The sequence below is a fragment of the Ascaphus truei genome, chromosome 5, assembly GCF_040206685.1.
Source record: "Ascaphus truei isolate aAscTru1 chromosome 5, aAscTru1.hap1, whole genome shotgun sequence".
In the NCBI taxonomy this organism is placed as follows: domain Eukaryota; kingdom Metazoa; phylum Chordata; class Amphibia; order Anura; family Ascaphidae; genus Ascaphus; species Ascaphus truei.
In genome coordinates this window covers 130,872,604-130,897,759 of record NC_134487.1, presented here as the reverse complement: position 1 = coordinate 130,897,759, position 25,156 = coordinate 130,872,604, and the positions used below count along the sequence as shown (strand labels likewise).

The 25,156-nt window shown below is 49.0% G+C and overlaps 1 protein-coding gene across 2 annotated transcripts in view; it reads left to right on the top strand.

The window, feature by feature from the left end:
* Positions 1–20,146: 20,146 nt before the first annotated feature.
* LOC142495379 (hexokinase-2-like) overlaps positions 20,147–25,156 on the top strand; it is an 82,493-nt gene continuing 77,483 nt past the window's right edge. Inside the window, exon 1 of one of the 2 annotated variants that reach the window (XM_075600790.1) lies at positions 20,147–20,188. In XM_075600790.1, the coding sequence (XP_075456905.1) occupies positions 20,162–20,188 (27 nt within the window). In that variant the 5' untranslated portion in view covers positions 20,147–20,161. Of the gene's footprint in view, positions 20,189–20,513; positions 20,560–25,156 lie in introns of those variants that run through there. The other variant, XM_075600791.1, reaches the window with a different exon arrangement.

The window sequence follows — 25,156 nt, the reverse complement described above, 5'->3', positions numbered from 1 at the left end:
ATCGTTACACTCTCTCACATTCTCCTCTCACATTCAAAAGGTAGCTAAAACCTGTTGTTTTTTCATCCGCAATATTACAAAGATACGCCCTCTACTCTGTGGCTCGATTGCTAAAACTATGACATTCTCGCCCGTCTCGACAACTGTAACTTCCTGCTGTGCGGCCTTCCTGCCTCTCACCTGTCTCCCTTACAATCTATCCTAAACGCTGCTGCCAGAATCACTGTACTCTTTCCTAAATCCGTCTCAGCATCTCCCCTCCTGAAATCTCTCTCCTGGCTTCCGATCAAATCCCGCATCTCGCACTCAATTCTCCTCCTCACTTTTAAAGCTTTACACTCTTCTGCCCCTCCTTACATCTCAGCCCTAATTTCTCGCTGTGCACCATCCCGACTCTTGCGTTCTGCTCAAGGATGTCTTCTCTCTACCCCCTTTGTATCTAAAGCCCTCTCTGTAAGGAATCGGGAAACACGCCCCCTGCGGCGTGCTCCCTCCTTACCTGCCGCATCTCAGTTCCCGCTATCCTTATAGAGAATGCACGCACCCGCGGTTCCCTACTCGTACCACGGAGCCCGGCCACCCCCGGTCACGTCACACATTCTCTCACGCGTGGCGCGTACACGTGACGGCATGCGCCGCCCTATAGCTGCGAGTCCACTTCACGCCCCCTTGTGGCGTATTCTCTACCCATGCCTAGTTTCTCTGATGTCTCTCTGTATGGCAGCGCCGTCCTCTAGCTGCGAGTCAAGATTCCCTGTTGATTCTCTGTGTGGCGGGCGCTGCCCTCTTGCCTAGTTTCTCTGATGTCTCCCTGTATGGCATGCGCCGCCTTCTAGCTGCGAGTCAAGATTCCCTGTTGATTCTCTGTGTGGCGGGCGCTGCCCTCTTGCCTAGTTTCCCTGATGTCTCCCTTATGGCGTGCGCCGCCCTCTAGCTGCGAGTCAAGATTCCCTGTTGATTCTCTGTGTGGTGGGCGCTGCCTCTAGCTGCGAGTCTATCTTCCTATGCATCGCTGCCCCTTAGTCAGTTGGATCGCTCGGAGTTCGATCCTTAAGAGGGGGCACTGTAACGATGAGCGGAACACGCCCCCTGCGGCGTGTTCCATCCTTACCTGTTTACTTCCGATCGCCGCCCTCTAGCTGAGAGTCAAGATCCTATGTCTTTAAGGATTCTGAAGCAAGCAATGCCATCTTGCTTTCTGGCAAACCCTGCCCTCTTCCTCCTGACAGGAAGTAAGCCTCTCTTTGACTTTCTCTCTGCTATTAGTCTTTTGCTGCCTGCTCTGGTGCCTGCTGGTACACATCGCATACTGTTCCTACCTGGACCTCCTTGGGACCTTTACTTATCTCCTGTGGATTCCGGAAGACTGGGACAGTCACTCATACTACTGAGGTTAGTTTACCGTCGGGTAGTGTAGGTACCTGCTTAGTAGGGTTCACCTTGACGTGGTAGCAGGCTTATAATTCCTTGGCCAATGGATTAGACTAAGAACCCTTATGTTATGTTTAGTTTCGCTGCACCTTGCTGTTTCTGGCACTATGCCTTTAAGGAGGCTGGACGTTCTCCAAGAAGAAATCCTTCTCTGGATGTTACCTTGTGCTCTGGACTCCATGCCCATGTTCCATGTTCCTGGTTTCCGTTTCCTGTCTCCTGTGCTGAAGCGGAGTACTCTCCTTGTTGACTTCAGCTCCCTGTTTCCTGAGGCCGGCGGCTAGTGTCACGCAGCGGTCTGTTCCTGTTTCCTGTGCTGAAGCGGAGTACTCTCCTTGTTGACTTCAGCTCCTTGTTTCCTGAGACCGGCTGCTAGTGTCACGCAGCGGTCTGTTCCTGTCTCCTGTGCTGAAGCGTTGGCTTTCAAGCAACACCCGCGTTGGTGCCTGAGAGCGCACGCACTCCCGCTCTGCTGTCAGAGCGTGTGCGCGCATGCAGCTGGGTCACTCGTGTCTCTGAGTAGACACCGCACCTCCGGACGCGTCGCGCATTCTCATGCGCGCGGCGCGGTCACGTGACTACGTGCGCCGATCCCAAGCTGCGCGGCAACTTACTCCCTTCGTATCCCCTGCGGCCTCCCCACCTCGCTAACGGGTCCGTCCCCTTTCTCCCTGCGCTTGTGAGGAGAGCACAAGCGTGACACTCTCCCGCCTTAAAACTTTCTCACTGACTGCCCCACACCTCTGGAATGCCCTTCCCCTCAATACCCGACTAGAACCCTCTCTATCCACCTTTAAGACCCACCTTAAGACACACTTGCTTAAAGAAACATAAGAGTAGCACCGTGGCTAATACTATACTATATTTTAGGCCGAGCCCCCCTTTTTATCCATGAAATTTCTCGCCCCCCCCCCTGCCTGATGTAATCAAAATCACATGAAAAAAAAAACCTTTATTAAACGGTGTACAATGTAAATATAAATATGTCTAAAGCCGCGCATATAGTGCCCACGACGGCGACATCACCGCTAGCGAAAGTTGTATTTTGCTTTGCGGCGGCGGCATGGGCGACCAGGCCATTGATTGGTTCAGGGGCTGTCACATGAGGCGACAGACCCTGAAAAATCAAATATTGCCGGCTTCAAAAAATCGCCACGTCACGCTTACTATAAGCGCACGCGGCGGCGGCGACAATGGATTTGTTTTCGGGCGACGTCGCGTCGCCGGCACTATAAGCACAGCCTAAATACTTACATACTTCAACAGCTCGCTCTTGCAAAATTAGGCTGTGTCCACGCTGCCGCGGAGAGCGGTGACATCACCAACTCTTCAAGCATGAGCGCAGGGTGTCCTGCATAATTTTGCAAGCACGAGCGGGGAAGTGTTTACACTTTTTTTTATTATTATTTCTGTACATTAATAGTATGATTGATATAGGTGCACCCTACCCTTTCACTTGCAGAGGATCGCAGCGAAGCAGGCTGCCAGCGGAGGAGAGCAGGGACACAACGCTATTGTAGGGCAGACACCGGAAGGAGGGGCGTTTGATATCACAGCGCTGGGGCGTGCTGCTCCCCCGTACCTCCGAATCACGTGGCCGCCACCTGCACTATTCTGTTTGCCCGCGCGTGCACATCTTTTTTGCCTGCGCACCCAGGTTTTGCCGCACGCGCCCCACCTAAATAATCTTACGCCCGGGGCGCCCCCCACCCCCCCAGTTTGTGCACCGCTGCATTCAATCACAACACCCACACACACAATCACAACACGCACAACCAACACTCAATCACAACCAACACACACAATCGCAACACACACACAGACAGATAACTAACAGGCACAGCACACACACACAACACCCACTCAATCACAACACACAAAACACTCAATCACAACACACACACACAGACAACCAACAGGCACAGCACACACACACACACAACACACTCAATCACAACACACACACAGACACAACACACACTCAATCACAACACACACACACACCGCAGTCCCTATATACACACACACACACACATATACACACACACACACACATATACATATATATATAAATATATATATATATATACACACACACACCTGGTGGGTGGAGGGAGTAACTAAGCCTGCTCAGGTCCCCCCATGTGCTGCTGAAAACGGGCGGGCGGCTAACAGACAGGAGGAGGAGGGTGTGCAGGGAAGGACCCGCAGCAAGGCCCCACCCCCTCTGCAGGCAGACAGAGCAGAGAAGAGGAGCAGCGTCTGCACGGAGCTTCTGGCCGCCTGTGCACAGCTCTGCCCGCCCCAGGTATCCCCGCACGCAGCCCGCGCCCCCTCTACATAACTTGCCCCCCAGTTTGCGCACCGCTGCTATACACGATACATAAAGCTTGGCCCCCTGCAGACGCACTTAGACGAATGCCCTCCCACTGTTTCTGTACGTTCTTCCTACCTACCAATTAGATTGTAAGCTCCTCGGAGCAGGGACTCCTCTTCCTAAATGTTACTTTTATGTCTGAAGCACTTATTCCCATGACCTGTTATTTGTATTATTTGTTATTTATATGATTGTCACGTATTACTACTGTGAAGCGCTATGTACATTAATGGCGCTATATAAATAAAGACATACAATACAATTATACATTTTTCATAATTCATGGATGGTGGCGGTGGATAGATCTGATTGCCAGTGCTCGACAAATTATAAAAAATGCGTCTTGCCAGACAAAAAAGGGACTTGCGATGTACAACTGAGCATGCACTCTCCTTCACACCCACTCCCTCTTCCTCTCTCACACTCCTCCTGCTCTCACCCCCCCCTCCTCCTCTCACTCTCACTTACCAGGCTTTGATGGAGCAGAGGAGGAAGACGGTGGGTGCCCAGCGGCAGAAGAAGAGGACTGAAGATCACAGCGAACAAATCCACTTGCCCACTCGCCCGTGGAGAGTAGATCTTAGCAGCTGGCGAGGCGGCGGTAGAAGAGGAGGACTGAAGACCACAGCAGAGCAGCACCAGAGGAAGACAGCTGGTGGTACGAGAAGAGGACCAAGGTCCAACATGTCAGGGGAGCAGGGCAGTAGAGGCTTTACATGGTGGGTGGCGGTGGCAGCAGCAGGAGAAGAGTATTGGCACCATGTGAGCAGCACACGAGGATGTCCAGGGATGAGCGCACCCCAGCAGTCCAACCTGGAAGTCTTTTCTGGCTTCCAGTGTCTGCCACTAGGGCGCGCTCCTACCCGGCTGTTCTCCTGTGCTATTCACATGGTGCCAATACTCTTCTCCTGCTGCTGACGCTGCCGCCTGCTGTGTAAAGCCTCCGCTGCCCTGCTCCACTGACATGTTGGTCCTCGGTTCTCTTCTCCTACCACCAGTTGTCTTCCTCTGGTGCTGCTCCGCTGTGGTCTTCAGTCCTTATTCTTTGGTGTGGGTAAATTGCTGAGGGTATAGACCACCATAGGAGAGTACAGCAGGGGAGGTGGGGTCTGAGGGGTGAGCCAGGTTTCTGTAATGGCTAGGAGGTTGAGGGAGTTGGAAATGAATGTCATGTATTGCAATAAATTTGTTGCAGACAGATTGTGCGTTTCATAGGGCGCAGGAAAAGGGAAGGGAGAGGTGTAATGAGGATGGAAGAATTAGCAGTGCATGGTAAGAAAGAGACTTTGGGGTAGGGTGTTGGATGTGAAAGGATTGGTATGTGGATAGGGCCAGGATTAGCGGACATATCACAAATTAGGAGTAATAGTAAGGAAGGATTAAAGAGGGAATAGGACAGGGAGTTGCTGTTTTTATGGGTGATGGGGGTGTGATGTGAGAAGCAGATGGAGGTGATGGATGCAGAGAGAGAGGGATATGATAGTAGGGAATGGGAAATAAAGATGGAGGGTTTAGGGGTGGAGGCAAAAAGCGCAATTTAGTGAGTGGAGGCAAATTGGGGGTGCAAAGCTGAAAGGTGGTTGAGGTCATGAATTAGCTTGAAGCTGTTGTGTTTCCAGTTGGCATCTGCAAAGCACAAACAGCAGATGTACTGTGCTTCCCAGGACTTCTTTGAAACGTATACATCTACATAGTCACATAACATCCCCCCAATAACAATGCCTATTACAGGCTGGACAATTCGCAGACAACACAATGAAGGATCAAGCATTCTAACCCCTAACATACCAGAAATCAACAAATACATTCAGGGAGGGGTGATTCTTGTTCACTGGGGTAAACAGATGATTCTAATGAGTTAAGTTAGGTTCATACCAGAAATCAACAAATACATTTAGGGAGGGGTGATTCTTGTTCACTGGGGTAAACAGGTGATTCTAATGAGTTAAGTTAGGTTCATACCAGAAATCAACAAATACATTCAGGGAGGGGATGAGAATCCCTTTTGCTGCTGCATAAAGTTGTAGTTACTGTTATTAGTTTTTTTTTTTTTTAACAGAGCTGTCCTGAAATGTAGGATCTGAATTCTATCAGCTGAACTCTGCTGTTTCTGTAGAAACATGGACAGAACAGGCACACGCAGGAAGACACATGGTTTAAATAAATATTGCTCACGTTTTGTGATTATGCCAGCCGAACAGGAACAAGTGTAACTGCATCCTGGTATTGGTTACAGGAAAGTGCATGTTAACTTTACTGTATTCAACAATTGCCAAATCATTTATAATGAAGCAGATCTGCAAATCTGCACAGGATGTAAGCATGAATATCTGTACGTTTCTGTCAGTTTCTGGGTGGAATTGTTGTGTCCATATATGTTATAGTCATGATATCACATGTAGCCAGGTGTCCCCTCCAGTTCTCCCCCCGATCGCTTGTCCCCCCCCTCCCTGTTGCAGGGAGGGTGACGGGCTCGCTGGCGGCCCTCTTCGCAGGGCGCTGCCATTGCTGGTTGCGTGCGCATCTGTTCCGGCTCGCGCATGCGCAGAACACATGCGGCGGACATTAGGAATCACGCATGCGCAGCACGTCATGCGCACGTGGCCCCAATGCAATATAGACCCCGCAGGGACTACAAGCCCCATAGTGCTTGTGGCTGAGTACCACCTGATGCCAGGGAACCAATTATATGGCTGTTTCTACAGGAAAGGGAGATATACTGCATGCTGGGGCAGGAAGAGGCAGTCAAGGTCTGGACAGAGAGGGTGCAGGTAGGGTCCCCGGAGCAGTGCTTCGGCGGGCCAGGCCAGGATTTCCCCCAAGGTCCCAGATAGTTCCCATACTCACAGTAGATGAACTGAGATGTGTATACTATAGGGAAGGCCCGCAGATAGGGACCTTGTCACCATAGTATTACTGGTAGATATGCTGCAGGACATTTCCTGAAGTAGAAGTGCAGCCTGTTGCCTGAAGCAGATCAACACTCAGTATTAGAGACTGCTCATAGGGGTATCATCAGGCTGGAGGCCCCTTCAGAGAAGCCAGCCTGAGGATCCATCCAAGAGAGGAGCATCAGACATCGCCGCAGAACCACGTCGCTGATCTGCAGATTGATGCTATTGTCCTGGTCTGGACTGAGACCAGGGAGGTATTAACAAGTGCCCCAACGGGCCCCAACACACAGGGAAGCGCGCTATCCCACACACACACACACTCTTTGGGGAGGAACTTGCTGGTGGACACTCACGGGTTAAGTGCCCAGGCACTCCAGTGCTTTGGGGTTCTCAACAGGGAGGTGTTATTGTGGGGTGACAATCTGCTAGTGCTTTCAGACATTCCGTGCTTTGGGAACATTCACCTGGACGGTGCCACTATTGAGTAATATTCTGTGGCTGTGTTATGATATGGTACATGCAATATATATATGTGTTTAGTAAATACTGTTCATATACAATCGTGTGTACTTATTGTGTATGTTGGTTCCGGTGAGGAACTACTCCCACTATGCTGGGATCCCTTATCGGTGGAGGCGCTGCACCGTGAAATAAGTGTAGTAAGTGTATCCCAGGCTTCCAGTGGCGGAGGCTCAGGCCTCCTGGTATCCACACAGGTGAAAGCAGCACGGGTAGTTCGGTACCAGGGGGTACAAGGGCTACAACATATTAAAATATTCAATATTTTTTTATAATCTGGGATACCAAGGGTTACCTGACTTTTTTTGTAAGACCTATTTCTATTCCATGTAAACCAAAGGTGCATAAGGAGTTTATTGACTTATAAAACAGGGAGATGTGTTGAAGAGGCCTACCGGTTAAAGTACCTAGAGTACCAGAGCTTAATCTGGGGTTATCAGTGATGGCCCACTAAAAGTATATGTGTGAAAAGGTTGTAGAAAAAAGGCTGAGCACAGCAAAGGATAAAAGGGCTGGAGGCAGGTAAAAATAATTATTTATTAAATAGGCATGACAGCCAAAAATATGAAAAACAAACAAAGTAGGTCCCCTAAAGCGTTTCTCTCCATGGAGGCACTTTATCAGAGTGACCAGTGTTCAGAACAAACAGACCTTAAAATAGCACTCTCATGATTGGACATGAGAGTGCTATTTAAGGTCTGTTTGTTCGAGCACTGGTCACTTTTTGACAAACGCGTCAGAGGACCTACTTTGTTTGTTTTTTTGTGATTTTGAGTGTGATTCCTAGTTAATAAATAATCAGTATTCGTCCGGCAGCTGATCTCAAGTGGTTCACGACATACGTCATTGGAAAGAGAAAGAGAGAAAAAAGTGCAGGGACATGCGTATAACATTTTCACTTATAAAAAGAACAAAACAAAAAACAGTAATGCCCTTACAGGAGAACAATTATTTAAAGCATATATCATCAGTTGAGTTAGAGCACGCCATGGATGGTTCCTGCATGCGTCCGTTGCTTCTGCTACTCTGAGCAGGGAAAGGTGATGTCAGGTGGATAAATGCCTCCTCAATGTGATCCTCCCCAGTGCACCTACACACGCAGAGAAGCCATGTGTCTCCTGAACAGAAAGAGCTGTCCCCATTGGCAAGGGAATAGAGGGAGGGAAGTGTTCTAATGCGCCCAAGTTGTAGCGAAGCACCCAGCGGGTCTGATTCCGTGTCAACTCTGCAGCCTCACGTTGTGACTGCTCCGTCTCGTTACGCCATGCACCTCCAGATGTATAAAAACCCGAGGAAGTGAATCGTATTCACGAAACATGTAGGGCATTGTGGGTGCGCGCCCACAAAGTAAGTGCAATATCACCTGGTGATTATACATCTGGAGGTGCACGGAGCAACAAAGGGGCTGCGGCTTGGGAAGCTCCCTCTAGGCATCGTCTGACTCTCAGGATATCTTGGGAGTAATGCCAGACCATCTTGATGGGACATTAAGATAAGCAGGGTACTTTCAATAACTGAAACCAATAAAAGGTATGCATTGGGGCTTACATAACTATTCACAATGAGATCCGTCTTCTTCAGCTCCTCCTGAGATCTAATCTTCAAGAAACGTCCCCCTACTTTTTATAGCCTAGCATGATATCACTATATCCAGGCAGAAATGGGGCGGGGCTTACTTTCCGCTGACTTACCCCAGGAGCATATGATAGAGAAGGGGCGTTATACTCTGTGTGAGCCCACACAGTTAACCCCTTAAGGCCCTAGTAATCTCAAAGAGGGGTGTGTTGACATGGGTTGCTTATCCTGCCAGCTACAGTACGCCAAATGTGCTGACAGGAAATACTTACTCAAACTGTACTGATAGAAATATGCTTGTTCGGATTGTCTATATCACCCACGAGTACACACCCACACCAATTGTTAGTAAAATATTGTTTATTGAAATACTTCACTGCGGACAGTGTTAGTAGTCAGGATACCACATGCACGGTTTTACCAGGGGAACCCCCACACCATGCACAGATGCCTGGCAATTAGAGTTATGCTCTCTGTGATCACAGAGGGGGGGGGGGGGGAAGGGGTGGAGTCAGCAACACACTCACTAAATCATTAACTTTTTGAGTGCCAGACCCGAGACTAAGACAGTCACTATAAAAGAGGAAGTAAGCTGTCTGAAATTCACAATAAACTATATACTGGAGGTTTTAGACTTTAGATGTACAGTAAGCATAATTACGGCAACAGTAGACATTTAATCTAAGAGACAAAAAATAACCCATCTATGGGTTTTATGAATTGGGTATATTTTTATATGTATTGTGGGCGTATTTTTGCAACATATTATAGGAGGGTCTTTACTCTGTAGTTAACTCTTTAAGGTCCTTTATCCCCTTAAATGCAAATGTAATCCCAGAGGGGGGGGGGGTTACATGAGCTTTGGTCGAAGGAGTCCCTGGAAGGGAAGGGGTTAAGAGACGGACAGTGGACTAGGAGGGTTATTAAAGAGGCATTTTGCCTTGTGCCTACCTCTTTGCCTTGATCCACAACTCCACAAAGGTTCCCACCCTCCTTTGGAGATGGTGAGGGGCAAGGAGGTGTTTTGGTATTCATTGTATTATAAAATAAAAATAGAAGAAAAGAAATATGGAGAGTAATGGTTATTAGCGTTATGTTGGTCACAGCTGGAGGGGTGCGAACTGGTCAGTTTTGAGCAGGTGGATATTTGGAGGAATGTTGATCGGATTTAAAGGAGGTATACTTGGGTCCGACCCAGGTGCGGCGGACCTGAGTGCATCCTCCTAAAAGGGTTTGAATCATGAGTGTTCACTGGGTCAGGAGCGATGGTGAGCATGATCACGTTCACAGGTTTGGGGCTACTTGCTGAACAGGGCAAGGGATTCTGTATATGGTTAATTGTTATGGTTAATTAAAGGCTGTGGCCATTTCAACCAAAGTTAAGGTGCCTGTGGTTATTGGGATTTATGAGTTAGATAGAAAACCGAAGTGCCTTACTATTGTTCCTCCTTGTTACACGGAAGGCCCAGTAATTGAAGGGTACACTTAGGTCAAGCGCTGTAAAAGAAAAAAATATTATAGCCTGAAATCCATTTTATTGTTAATGGTTTTTTGGTTTCTAAATTCGTCCTAAAGTACTGCATGAACATCAACAATTCAGAATTACTCTTATTTCTAAATCATTTATGAAGTACTGCAAATCATTTACATATTTATCCTTTGGGGCATGCCAAGTAATATTTTGCTTAAAGATTGCTCTCTCGGAATGTGTGTCTCTGTATATATGCATAATATATAATGCATGTAATATACACAGAAACCCGAACTTCCATCTGTCAGCTCTCACTTATTTTCTGTGAGTTACATAGTAGATGATGAGGTTGAAAAAAGACATACGTCTATCAAGTTCAACTTCGCTAAGGCATCAGCAGCTGCATATACAGAGGAAGAAAACATTTTATCTGCAGATAATGTACGTGTATGTACATATGTATATCTTTATTTATATAGAGCCCACAGCCAGGGCCGTCTTAACGCATGGCCATGCTAGGCAGTTGCCCGAGGGCCCCACGCGCCCGGCCCATGCGTGCCCACCAATGCTCTCCCCCCGCCCGGCACCCCGGCTCCGCTCGCTCTTGCCCCGCCCGGCACCCCGGCTCGCTCATAGGGTTGCCAGGTGTCCGGTATTTGGTTACCCTGTCCGGAAAAATATGAGAGATAATACCGGACATGGGATAGAGCAGGGCTGCTGCTGCTAAGGGCTGGGCAGCTTCTGATTGGTTGCTGCTGTGTAATTCAGCCAATCTGGAGGTGGCAGGAGCCTCTGGGGTGGGGCCAAAGAGTGGAGGAAAAGCATGCAGCAGAGGTGTCTGTGTGTCTCAGTGTGTGTGTCTGTCTATCTGTATATGTGTGTGTGTGTGTCTCATTGTGTGTCTCAGTGTGTGTGTATCTGTGTGTGAGTGTATGTGTGTGTCTCAGTGTGTCTGTCTTTCTGTCTGTGTCCTGTGTCCTGCCTGTATATGTCTGTGCCTCAGTGTGTGTGTGTGTGTGTGTTTGAGTGAGTGTGTGTGTGTGTGTGTATCTCAGTGTGTGTGTGTCTGGTGACAGACAGTACATTCAGTACTGGCAACTTTGTTTAATTGCTCACTAACCCTTACTTTTCTTTTACTATATATGGCAGGACGGCCTCGCGGAGGGGTCAGTAAGACGCTAGACACGATGGGAAACTTTAAACTGTAGTGGTTTATTCTCCACAACCAAATAAAGTACGAGTGCACTGTCCCTTTAAGAAACCAAATTACAGAAAATAAAACCTATTCCCAATAGGGAAACTAACTCAACTTCTTGAGCCCTTACTAACAGGGCAGCCAGCTAATCTGGTTATGCCCAAAACATGTGCTCCACAAGGTATAACAATAAGGTATAACAATAAAGTCTTATCTGTATTATAGCTCCAATAGCAAACAGGAACGCCGGTTCCGGGGAGCAGGCTGTGTCCAGCTCGCAGCAATCTTTATCCTGGGTTGGGGTCCCAGCTGGTCCCAGCAGCAAAGCTCCTTGCAGGACTGGGGGACCAGAGCAACAGCTAGAGCTTCCTAGCCGGGAGAAGTCTCTCCACCCTCCTGGGGAAAAACAAGCTCACCTTGTGTGAGCCACTTCCTGCTTTTTAAAGCTGCAGTCTCTCAGGCATTCTGCTTAATTAGGCTGCAGGTGTATGCAGTTCTCCAACTGTAGGTTAACTGGTTTAGTGCTGGAAAGTACACATATCCTCCATTCCAGCTTACTGAGTCAGTGACTGTCACATATCTCTCCCCCCAGCGAAACATTGTCCTGTTAGCGGCCCGTGCACCATTCCCGTGCACCAGCATATTTGTCGCAAATGTCCGACGTCGGCCCTTCCCTCCCCCTATTTTTTTTTTTTTCTTGCCTTCCAATTTAGGCATTTAAGGAAGAAGTAGTTAATTCTACGAAACTAGTTGGATGTAACATTCTATTGCCTTATATCTGCTTACATTGGCCTTTGTCTATGTGTTGGCCTGTCCTGTTTTTATTTCATCCTGTGTGCTGTTTTGGACACTTGTGAGAGACTTTGTAAGACTGTTCAAACTTCCCTATTGAATCCACCACTGCTGTGAAGACAGCAGCAAGCTGCGTTTTAACCTCTGTGCAGAGGATACACCTGCCGAGGTACAGGAGCAGCTTCATATCGGCTAGGAAGCAGGAGCGATTTCACCGAGCCCCAGTACCAGCTGCTGAACCTGGCTGCATGAAGGGAAATCCCCTTGGGAGTGAAAAGACTGACGTCCTGCCCCAGAATCAACTGAGCTGCAGCAGCAGAGGGAAGCAAGCACCTGAATCTACAGCTAACAGCCGAGTGGTAAACAGTGTGATACACACTACATGCCTTTTACCAACCTTTTTTTTATGTACGCAGATATATTACCCCCTTTTTAATTCTATAATATATTGTTGAATTTGCTTCACTATTTGGCGTTGTGCGCTGTTTTCTTTTGTTTCCATTCTCTTTGCATTCCATGCCTTGTGAAAAGTAGACTGTAGTTCTGCAACAGTATCGCGGTCATGCTTCCTGGAGTGCCTCCCTTGTTTTATCTCTACCGCCACCTTTTCCATGGACTGCTTCAGTGACCCAAACGTCTGTCTTGGGGTTGTAAGCGTTTCCTCCAGCTTCATCTGAGAAACCTCCTGCTGAGCAGCAGTAGAGTCCAAAGTAGCGTCCCACTCAGTCTTCAGAGCCTCAAGCTCCTTGCCTAGGTCACACTTTTGTTTCTCTGCCATCTTGCGGCCAGCACGCTCTGACTCCAGGCCCTTCCTCAGGTCTTGAAGCTGTCCTTCTGCCTTTCTTCTTTCACACAGTGCAGCTGCTAGTTCAGCTTCTTTAGAGTTGAGTCGCGATTCTACATCTCCTAGCAGACTCAGAGCAAGGCTTAAATCTGTCTCTGTTTCTTTATTCTGGATCTGCAGCTGCTGGTGCTCCTCCTGGACCTTGTCCAGCTCCAGCTCCAGCTGTAGCCGGGCCCCCTCATTGGCCATCTGGACCAGCTGCTTGTGGATATCGGCCATCTCTGTTTCATGGTGCAATGTCAAGCAGGCTACCTGACGGACGGACACCTCCTCCCTCTTGGCACGCTGTATCTCGCACTCAGCCATCTGCATCTGCAACTCTTCCCGGTGCTTGCTCTGGGTTCGCATCAGCGCCTCCATCTTTTGGAGCTCTGCAGTTTTTGTCGCCAGGATCGCTGCTGCTTCTGTTTTCCAGGCGTCTTTCTCCGTGGTATACTGACTCATTGGGATGGCGCTGCCTCTCTGCTTCTCCAGCTCTTGCTTCAGTCTCTGGACCTTCTCGTGTTCCTTCTCATACAGAGTCACCTGGCTTCTAAGCTCCGCCTCCAGCGATGCTCTTGTGGCGCTCAACGTGATCTTCAGCTGCTCCAGGTTGAGGTATTCTTTTTCCACCATTCTCTCTGCATTCTGCAGTGCAGCCTGTACTTCTACTTTTTCTTGCGACAATTGCGTCTTCACTATCTGTGCTTGGTGAAGCTTCTCAGTCCCTTCACTGACCTGACCAGTCAGGTTTTAAACCTCTTCCTTCAGGTTTATATTCTCCATTTTCACGGTCTCTATATCCCTTAGGACCGTCTCATTGGCTTCCTTCAAAGTACCCAGCTCTGTATTTAGACAGTGGCTCTCCTGGCGTGAGTGTTCCACCTCTGTGCTGAGATGGTGCACCTCTTGTAGAGCCTTCCCATATTTCTGTTTCATATTAGCAATTAGTCCATCAGACTTGTTCTGCTTTTCATCCATGGTAGCAATTGCAGTGTTGGCTTTTTCCAGACTTGTCGTCCGCTCCTCCAACTCACCCCGTAAGATACGCTCTGTTTTCTTTAAAGCCTCATACTCTTGTATAGCTGGGAGTATACACCTCTGTACCTCGGCGTCCGCTTCTCGCTCCCTATTCAATTGCTCCTGCAAGACATCATAATCACGGTGGGCAGTTTGGAGTGCAAAAATGAAGGCCTCTTTTTCCTGGATCAAGGATTCAGCTTCCCTTTGCTCCTCCTTTTCCTTTGCCACCGTTCCTGTGACAATTCTGCCCATCACTCCGGTCTGCAGCACATCTCGGTGCCTTGCTAACGCCTGTTGTCCTGATATTGCAGGCTCAAGTGGTTCGGTTACTTCCTCTGTGATTTGAGAAATATTTTTCCTTTTCTTCTTCTTTCTCTTTGCTTTATTAGCTCCAGAGACATCAGTGGTACTGGGCACACACACACTGGTATCAGCTTCCACATCTTGCTTGTACTCACAATGCGTTGCTTGCTTTTGCAGCTGTGGGAGACAATATTCATCATGTTGCTCCTGTTGCCACTGTTTATATTTGAGAATTTGGGGACACACCTCTCCCGTGTGTCCTGGTTCATGACAGGCCCAGCATACGGAATCCTTTAGAAAGTCACCTGGTTTCCTTCTAGCCGGCACGGCTCCGAACTCCTGGTCACCGACTCCAAGGTTATGGGGTCCTGCGCTCTGGACACTGGTCACTTTTGCAGCTTTCATCTGCGGGTACGGCTCTCTTTTCGGGGCCACATATGCGTCGTCATCATCATCATCATATGGCCTGAAGGGACACTGTTTTGTATGATTACGTACATTGCAAAACTGACACTTGACGGTGGCCATTTTAAAACCCCGTTTTTTTCCCCCACACTCGACGGGGCAGACTTTGCACAACACACGTAAGTTGTACGTGCTTTACAATATTTGAACCTTCTGGGTTCTTCTTAGGGCAACTTCTTTGCAAAAATCCATTTTCACTTTCTTTTATACCAGACAGGGCAAACTTTACACACAGCACTTCTAGCTGCAAATTCACTCGCTTCTGCAAAAGGCATTAGCTTTACACAGCAATCCTTTCATACCCGACGGGGCAAACTTTACACTCAGCACTTGCTAGCTGTAAATTCCATGCTTCAGCAAAATCATTTTTTTGGTTTTCTGCTTGAGTTCAGTGTCTCAACACACCTTCATCTACTGACCCCCAGAGGTGTAGCATCCCACTTCTGACACCATCTGTGGCAGGACGGCCTCGCGGAGGGGTCAGTAAGACGCTAGACACGATGGGAAACTTTAAACTGTAGTGGTTTATTAGCCACAACCAAATAAAGTACGGGTGCACTGTCCCTTTAAGAAACCAAATTACAGAAAATAAAACCTATTCCCGTTAGGGAAACTAACTCAACTTCTTGAGCCCTTACTAACAGGGCAGCCAGCTAATCTGGTTATGCCCAAAACATGTGCTCCACAAAGTATAACAATAAGGTATAACAATAAAGTCTTATCTGCATTGTAGCTCCAATAGCAAACAGGAACGCCGGTTCCGGGGAGCAGGCTGTGTCCAGCTCGCAGCAATCTTTATCTTTATCCTGGGTTGGGGTCCCAGCTGGTCCCAGCAGCAAAGCTCCTCGCAGGACTGGGGGACCAGAGCAACAGCTAGGGCTTCCTAGCAGGGAGAAGTCACTCCACCCTCCTGGGAAAAGACAAGCTCACCTTGTGTGAGCCACTTCCTGCTTTTTAAACCTGCAGTCTCTCAGGCATTCTGCTTAATTAGACTGCAGGTGTATGCAGTTCTCTACCTGTAGGTTAACTGGTTTAGTGCTGGAAAGTACACACATCCTCCATTCCAGCTTACTGAGTCAGTGACTCTGTCACCTATACTAACAATCTTCCCATTTTCAAGATCTATTAAAAATAACCACCATTGTAAATTCTCAGAAAGGCTCCATAACTCAGCTCTCATCACAGCAGCATTGCAATCTCTGCAGCACTCTTAGGCTGAGGCCCTGCTGCGGTCGGCGGCGCGTGCGGACGCGAGACACCAGCCCCGTACCTGATGTCTGCCTGCCCCCGCTGCCTCCTTCTGACAGGGCTGACTGCGTGCTGTGACGCGTCAGCCTGCCGGAGATACCAGCGGCTTGTGTTCTGCAGGTCTGACGCGTCATGTGGTGCACGTGTCAGCCACCTCCCTCCGGTGCCTGCTTCACAGCTGCCCCTGCTCTGTCTTTTGTCCCGCCCCCGACCCGTTTGACACGCACCCCGACCCGTTTGACACGCCCCCCGACCCGTTTGACACGCCCCCGCGCTGAAAAGTTATCTGCAGAATGCAAATCGCGGTGCAGTAACTTGCACGCACCGCCGGCAAGCAAGGCGGCCATGCGGGTGCGTGTAGCGGGGCCTTAGCCTTATTTACAGATCATCCCCAAGAAGGCAGAGCAGGTTACTTATTCAATGGCATGATTTAATATGCAATTTAAAGCTGTATTTTGAAGTCTAAATTTGAAAGCTACTGTACTGATAATGACAGGTAGGAGGGGGGGGGGGTGAGAGGATGAGGGATTGGGGGGTTACAGAGGATGAAGGGAGGGGGTGAGAGAGGATGATGGGAGGGGGGATGGGGGGGATGAAGGGAGGGGGGATGGGGGGGATGAAGGGAGGGGGTGAGAGGACAAGTGGGGGGGTGGGAGATTTTAGAGGACAAGGGGGGAGAGAGAGGATGAAGAGGGGGTGCAACAATCTTGGAATTTGTGGGAGGAGCAGTAAGATCACTATTGCTCGCCATGTACAGTATGACTGCAGGTCAGTTATTTATAAATGATCTGACCATTACGTCATTTGTTCTAAATTTCACTCCAAGCATACACCAATTTGCACTATTTCATATTCTATTTCCTATAACAATCCTCGGAAGGGCGCTCCCTCCCAAGACTCCTCCCCAGATTTTTTACGAAATACATTTTAAATTGGTGCAAATTGGTGAATACTTGGAGTGAAATTTTTAACAAATGACATAACAGTCAGGTCATTTATAAATAACATTCTTCCCGACCAAAGATTCTGGAGTGCGTCGCACCTTTCACCATTGTGTCCAGTATTTTTGGACAAGCCACCTGGCAACCCTACTCGCTCTCCCCCCGCCCGGCACCACGGCTCCGCTCGCTCTCCCCCCGCCCGGCACACCGGCTGCGCTCGCTCTCCCCCGCCCGGCACGCCGGCTGCGCTCGCTCTCCCCCCGCCCGGCACCCCGGCTCCGCTCGCTCTCCGCCCGTCCGGCACCCCGGCTCGCGTCACAACCGCTCGCAGCCTAGCAGTGCAGCACTTCCGGAGCTTGTTGCTGATATTGAGCGCGTGGGAGGCTGGGAGCGACAGTGTAGGCAGGGACCCGTGCACTGCTTTGCCCGGGACCCCTAATGTTGTCAAGATGGCCCTGCCCACAGCTCTACTTGGTGCTTTACAAGTGTAACACTACTCCCCTCCTCACCCCCTGGGAGATGTGTGGCTACGTTAAATGTGATGCAATACAATAACTGTGTCTCACAGGAAACCTGAGCCTCTGCTACTAGGAACCTGGGGTGTACCTGAGTTGGTGCTCGGTAGCGCCTCCCCTGTAATGGGATTCTACTATGTGGAATGACCCTGTTACAGGACAATAAAGAATACACACGGGTAAAACATAACAGTTTACTGTGCACATCAAAGAACCAGTAATAAAGGTGATACCCACTCACAGGCATCGCAGGACCGTGTCCACACCCCAGTGGAGTTTACCCAAATGAACTAAGGTGCTCCAGGCATCGTCCCGTCCCAGTGTCCACCGGATCAATCACCCACCCAAGTGTGTGAGACAGCGGGCCCCCCACTAGCCCGTGTATGGTTGGTGCACTTCGTTAGGTATCTGCCGGGTGTGTCCACACCCGGGCGCGCAGTGATGCTGATGGGATCCACGGATCCAGTGACGGTAACCGCGAAGCCTCCGGCTCTACGTGGGGTGGGTCCCGCATGGATTGTACCACTGTATAAAATGTTCTGTTGCAGGTGTCTGGGCCAGATCACCATGCAGCCGTGTCCTGAATGTGTCCCACACTCTGGTACTACAGGGCAGTGTCCCTATCTATGGGCCTGTCCCTGTAGCAACCACAAGCTGAGGGGAGTGAGGACCTAGCTGGGGCCTAAGGGAGTCTCTGTCCGAGTGCAGTGGGTCACTGACTCTCTGCACACACACACACACACACACACCCTAACCTTCTGCTGTCCCAGCTATCACTGAATCACTCACTAACTGCCTAACTGCCTAACTGTCATAACTGTCTGCGCAAGCTCCCTCGCGCCAAACTGCTTCTCTCCCTTAACCACAATTGCAGCAGCCCTATTGGCTAGTTCGCGCCACGTGACTACTGCCCTAGAGGCTCATGGGACATGTAGCCCCCGCAGAGCCTTTCCCTATTGGCCGCCGCTTGCGCGATCTTCTGCACATGCGCGCTATTTGTAATGGCTGCCACAGATAGCGGCACCCTGAGTACTTGCTCCCGTCGGAGCTCCTGCAAGGCGCTCCCCACTCCGGCGGCCCCCATACTCTCCCCAGCCTCATTGTAGGTGCATGCACGCCCCTACCGGCACCCGCAGCACTCCCATTCGCAGCGGAGGTGAGGGGGACTAAGGGAAGCCCAAGGGGGACCTGGGCCACACAAGAGAGACAATAGAGTACAGGGAATTATAATACAATAAGTGCAATAAGTAATCAGACAATAGGAAAGGAAATCCTTACCCTGCAAAGCTTACAATCTAAGGCCTGGGACATGGTGAAAAGAAGAGCGCTGAGCAGCGCTGACGCTCATGCTCTCCTGCTCAAGCAGGAGCTTTTTTGTGTCCCTGCTTGAGCATCAGCGTGCGCGTTTGTGTAAGCCGTGTGGGTGCCGGGCGGGAGGCGGGGCTAGCACGCCACGTCACCGACGTCACGGACTGCCATTGGCTTTTGGCAGTCACGTGACGGGCCCTCCGCTTCCCTCAGCGGCAAAAATAAAAACCTGTCTGTCTCCTGCAATTATTTTTCTCAAACATCCAGGGGGAGCATAAGGGGAAAGAAATACAAATTTAAGTGCAGACGTTTCTATAAAGTGGAATGATAATGTCTTGGCTCGTATAAATGTATTACTCACAAGATGTATGAGTTAATCAGGCAATTGGCAAATTGGGTTGCCACCCATCTGTGATCTGGACCCCCCTTGTTAGAGATACCGTCAGCAGGATGATGTATATATAATAGAGAGAGAACTACATAGTGCGATCAAAAAGGTACAACTTTATAATTTAAAAAACGGGTCAATAAAATGCGCACTTACAATGTGCCAGTAAAAATCATGCATGTATCTCAAAAATGGAGAAAATAGAAGCTCCCCGAACTGCTCACCGCCTCCCTCGGGTGTTTGGCTGGCTTTCTCTCACGGATCTGTATGTCGGTTCAGAGCCTCCCTCACGGCGCCCGTCCAGGAAGATGACGTCACGGCTGCAGAGTTGGTCAGCTACGGGTCGCGTTTGAGTCCAAAATTGGTACACAATTGGTACACTCTACGCGTTTCGCTCAGCTTGCTGTAGCTGTTGTCGGCTTCGTCAGGAGTGTGTGACTCAAACGCGACCCGTAGCTGACCAACTCTGCAGCCGTGACGTTACTTGTGAGTAATACATTTATACGAGCCAAGACATTATCATTCCACTTTATAGAAACGTCTGCACTTAAATTTGTATTTCTTTCCCCTTATGCTCCCCCTGGATGTTTGAGAAAAATACTTGAATCTTTGGAACCCGTGAAACAGGTCCCACCAGTGAGGTTTGAGCTGGGTGGTTGGACTTTTATCATCATACATCACTTTTCATAGATATATTCACAATTGTTATTATTTATAGTTGTTTGCGCCTTATATCACTTATTTCACAATACACTGTCTCCTGCAATTACACACGCCTCCGCACGCATGCGGAAGCAGCTCCTAAAGCCGCGCTGATTAGATGCAGGGGGTAAGTTCATCTGCACAGCGCGGCTCAGCGGGGTCTGTTGTACCATTTCCCAGGCCTAAGAAGTATGTTGGGAGACTTACAGGGACAGCAGGTGAGTGAAAAAGTGCAGTAGATGGCAGTGTTTGGCCAAAATGAATGGTGGGAGTGACTGAGTCTGTGGGACAGTAGTCATGAGTCTAGGCCAAAGGGTCGGCAACCTTCGGCTCCCGAGCTGCATGCGGCTCTCTGCAGGTTGCCGACCCCCAGCTGCTGCCTCTCTCCCTCACTATCCTGCTAGAAAACCTAATCTGGCCTGATCCGCAGAGGTGGCCTGCTGGAAGGTGTACGTAGAGGTGCCTGTCCAGGCAATTAGCTGTAGACTGGTAGAAGGGAGGTTCCCCTGACAGGCACCTCTGTTGGCACCTTTCAGCAGGCCCCCTGCACTTGCCTCAAACAGGCCCCCTCAATCATCCAGGGCAGCCGGTAGGCAGCAGCAGCAGCATACTCACATCCTCTACTCTAATATCCCTGCCCCCCCCCCTCTCTCTCTCTCACACACTCCTCACTCTTCCCAACTCTCTCACTCCTCTCTCCTTCCTCCTTCACCATCTCTCTCCTTCCCCCTCTCTCTCTCTTCCCCCCTCCCCCTCTCTCTCCTTCACCCTCTTTCTCTCCTTCCCCCGCTTTCTCTCCTTCCTTCCCCTCTCCCCCCTCCTTTTCTCTCTCCTTCTTTCCCCCTTTCTCTCCTTCCCCCTCCCTCTCCTTCCCCTCCTCTCTCTTCCCCCTCTCTTTCCCCACTCTCTCTCTTCCCCCTCTCTCTTCCTCCATCTTTCTCTTTATCCCCCCTTTCTTTCCTCCCCCCTCGATCTCCCTCTTTTTACCCCCTTTATCTTTCCTTCCCCTCTCTTCCACTCCCCCTCTCTATCTCTCTTTCCTTTCCCCGTCTCTCTCCTTCCCCCTCTCTTTCCTTTCCCTCTCTCTTTCCTTCCCCCTCTCTCTCCTTCCCACCCCCTCTCTCTCCTTCCCACCCCCTCTCTCCTTCCCACCCCCTCTCTCCTTCCCACTCCCTCTCTCCTTCCCCCACTCACTCTCTTCCCCCCAGCTTTCTCTTTACCCCCTTTCTCTTTCCCTCCCCCTCTCTTCCACTCCTCCTCTTCCCCCTCTCTCTCTTTCCTTCCCCCTCTCTCTCCTTCCCACTCCCTCTCTCCTTCCCCCACTCACTCTCTTCCCCCCAGCTTTCTCTTTACCCCCTCTCTCTTTCATCCCCCTCCATCTCCCTCTCTCTTTACCCCCTTTCTCTTTCCCTCCCCCTCTCTTCCACTCCTCCTCTCCCCCCCCCTCTCTCTCTTTCCTTCCCCCTCTCTCTCTTTCTTTCCCCCTCTCTCTTTCTTTCCCCCTCTCTCTCTTTCTTTCCCCCCCCTCTCTCTCCTTCCCACCCTCTCTCTCTCTTAAAGGAACACACAATACTGTGCAGTGATTAATTGGGGTAGGGGGTGAGATGTGGGATTACAAGGGGAAGATGGGTGGGGGGGGAAATCAGGGGGGTCCTGCTCCTTTAATTTGTCCTGGGCCCCATGATTTCTATTGGTGTATATATATATATATATATATATATATATATATATATATGTATATGTGTATATGTATATGTATATATATATATATATGTATGTATATGTATATATATATATATATATATATATATGTATATATATATATGTATATGTATATATATATATATATGTATGTATATGTATATGTATATATATATATATATGTATATATATATATATGTATATATATATATATATGTATGTATATGTATATGTATATATATATATATATGTATATATATATATATATGTATATGTATATATGTATGTATGTATGTATGTATGTATGTATGTATGTATGTTTTTACCCCCTTTATCTTTCCTTCCCCTCTCTCTTCCACTCCCCCTCTCTATCTCTCTTTCCTTTCCCCGTCTCTCTCCTCCCCCCTCTCTTTCCTTTCCCTCTCTCTTTCCTTCCCCCTCTCTCTCCTTCCCACTCCCTCTCTCCTTCCCCCCAGCTTTCTCTTTACCCCCTCTCTCTTTCATCCCCCTCCATCTCCCTCTCTCTTTACCCCCTTTCTCTTTCCCTCCCCCTCTTCCACTCCTCCTCTCCCCCCCCTCTCTCTCTTTCCTTCCCCCTCTCTCTCTTTCTTTCCCCCTCTCTCTTTCTTTCCCCCTCTCTCTCTTTCTTTCCCCCCCTCTCTCTCCTTCCCACCCTCTCTCTCTCTTAAAGGAACACACAATACTGTGCAGTGATTAATTGGGGTAGGGGGTGAGATGTGGGATTACAAGGGGAAGATGGGTGGGGGGGGAAATCAGGGGGGTCCTGCTCCTTTAATTTGTCCTGGGCCCCATGATTTCTATTGGTGTATATATATATATATATATATATATATATATATATATATATATATATATTATAGTGTTCGACAAACCTATACATTTGCTCGCCCCGGGCGAGTGGATTTAACATCGTGGCGAGCTCCTATTGGCCCAAGCAGCACACAAGTGGTACTAGGTGGCGAGTAGATTTTTTTGTTCGGCGACTAGATTTTTTGGTGATTTGTCGACCACTATATATATATATATATATATATATATATTTATCTATTGTGTATTTGTAAATGACACTGTTTTGCACAGAAAAAACATTGAAACAACTATATAAAGGGACTTATTGTGAGATGCATTTTATTCCCCCACATATTTTGCATGTGTTTCTGGGGGGTGTAATATTCATGAATGTTGCAGCTCTCAGAATATTTTGGAGAAATATTTTTTTTTATATATGGCTCTTCTTCCTTTGAGAGGTTGCAGACCCCAGGGGGTCTAGGTTTTATTTTGATAACAGGTGTGACCGCACATGCTTAAAGGAGGAGGGGGAAACGCAGAGGTCCCCAACTCCAGTCCTCAAGGACCACTAACAGTGCAGGTTTTACGGATACCCCTGCTAGAGCACAGGTGGTTCAGTCAAAATGATTGGGCCACCTGTGCTAATGAGAGGCTATCCTTAAATCCTGCACTGTTAGCAGTCCTTGAGGACTGGAGCTGGGGACCTCTGTGGTCAGGGAGGAATTGAAGATATGGATTACAGTGGGCACCAAACCATCTCCGGATAGATAGGGAACTCCTTTGGGGTTACGCTCCCCCTGGATCAACAAAAACTCTCTCTCTGTAGAAGGGCGGGTCCCCACATTTTATATCGGGGAAATTGAGTAATCATCTCGCCAGTTTCTCACTTGTTACCTGCAAACATTATGACTGAGTGAAGCTCATGGCTTAACGGTGCAGCCGGACGTCTCTCCTTTTAAGCTTCCATTACCTCGACTTTGTGATCTTCATCAAATGCTTTATTTTGAAGTCCTCTTAATAGTTTTTTTGGAGGACAATGTTTACAGAGACATTCATGATCTGTTTTTTGGGAAAAGAGAGAAAATTTGCGCCAGAAAATTAAGCCTACTATTTGATGTGTGGCTTCAGTCCTTTCCACAGAGTGGTTCCGCTGCCTGAGTCTTTCAGAGGTGATTCACCAACCTCTGTATGAATATGGATAGAAAAAAGGGTGTCCTCGGGCGCGTCACTCTGCTTGCGACTCCACGGCGTAGATACGTGCAAAGTAGTGGAGAAAAAAGGGGAGGGGGGGCACAGTAAGAAACAGCACCAAATTATGCACACTTCTTCATTAGGATAGGGAGAGGGGGTGGGAGGAGAAGACAAGGGAAGAGAGATGTTGAAGCAAACTTTTTAGGTGGAGACACACTCACATCAAATCTCTAGTATCTTGATCTGATGTCTCCTCCTCTATATAAGATTAGGTGGGTTGTAGGTGGGGAAATGCCCTCTGGTATCTGACCAGCCCCTGGTCTCTCCTACTCCTGCTCTGTCTGCACAGCGCTGCTGCTGCAGAGCAAACACAGGAAGCAGGGAAATTCCACGTCTCCACCCCTGCAGTCCTCCTGGCTCAGCCAGGAGGACTGCAGGGGTGGAGCATGCCCCAGCCGTCTGACGTGGAATTTCCCTGCTTCCTGTGTTTGCTCTGCAGCAGCAGCGCTGTGCAGACAGAGCAGGAGTAGGAGAGACCAGGGGCTGGTCAGATACCAGAGGACATTTCCCCACCTACAACCCACCTAATCTTATATAGAGGAGGAGACATCAGATCAAGATACTAGAGATTTGATGTGAGTGTGTCTCCACCTAAAAAGTTTGCTTCAACATCTCTCTTCCCTTGTCTTCTCCTCCCACCCCCTCTCCCTATCCTAATGAAGAAGTGTGCATAATTTGGTGCTGTTTCTTACTGTGCCCCCCCTCCCCTTTTTTCTCCACTACTTTGCACGTATCTACGCCGTGGAGTCGCAAGCAGAGTGACGCCCCCGAGGACACCCTTTTTTCTACCCATGATCTGTTTTTTAACAGGCCTGGAACAAAGCCTGCAACACTCCTACCTCCGACTGCAGCATCCTTTCATCATTTAGGTACAATTATCCTATAACCCCAGGGGTACTATGACGTAGTGGCTACATTATGGCTTTTAAGATACATTTTTTTAAATGAGATCTTGCAGGCAGGACAAAAGAAAACAGGGACTCTCTCCTCTTCTGTTGGCCTCACGTACGTGGCTGCTCCAGTCTCGTAATTGAGTTTGCGTTCTTAAATGAAAAAATAAGGTACTAAAGAATCATAGGGGCCAATGCACTAAACTCGGATAAGTGGCTTTAAGAGCACAAAGTGCCCTTTAAGTCCGATAAAGGCTGCAGTGCGATTCCCTAAGCAGTGACAACAGCGCTTTATCGGCCTTAGGCCGCGTCCATGTTTAGTGCTTGCGGGCGGAGGCGCGCTTCCGCTCGGCACTGAGCCCCTACAGCTGCAATGAGAGCGGCTTTAGTAGGGGCTCGCCTACGCTTCCGCAAGCGTAGGTCTTGGGGAAATTTTAAATCTTCGCGCTTGCTGGAGCGCAGGGCCGGTCACGTGAGCAGTTCGCCCAATGAGGGCGAACAAGCTCCGTGACGTCACTGGCCCGCCCGCCGACA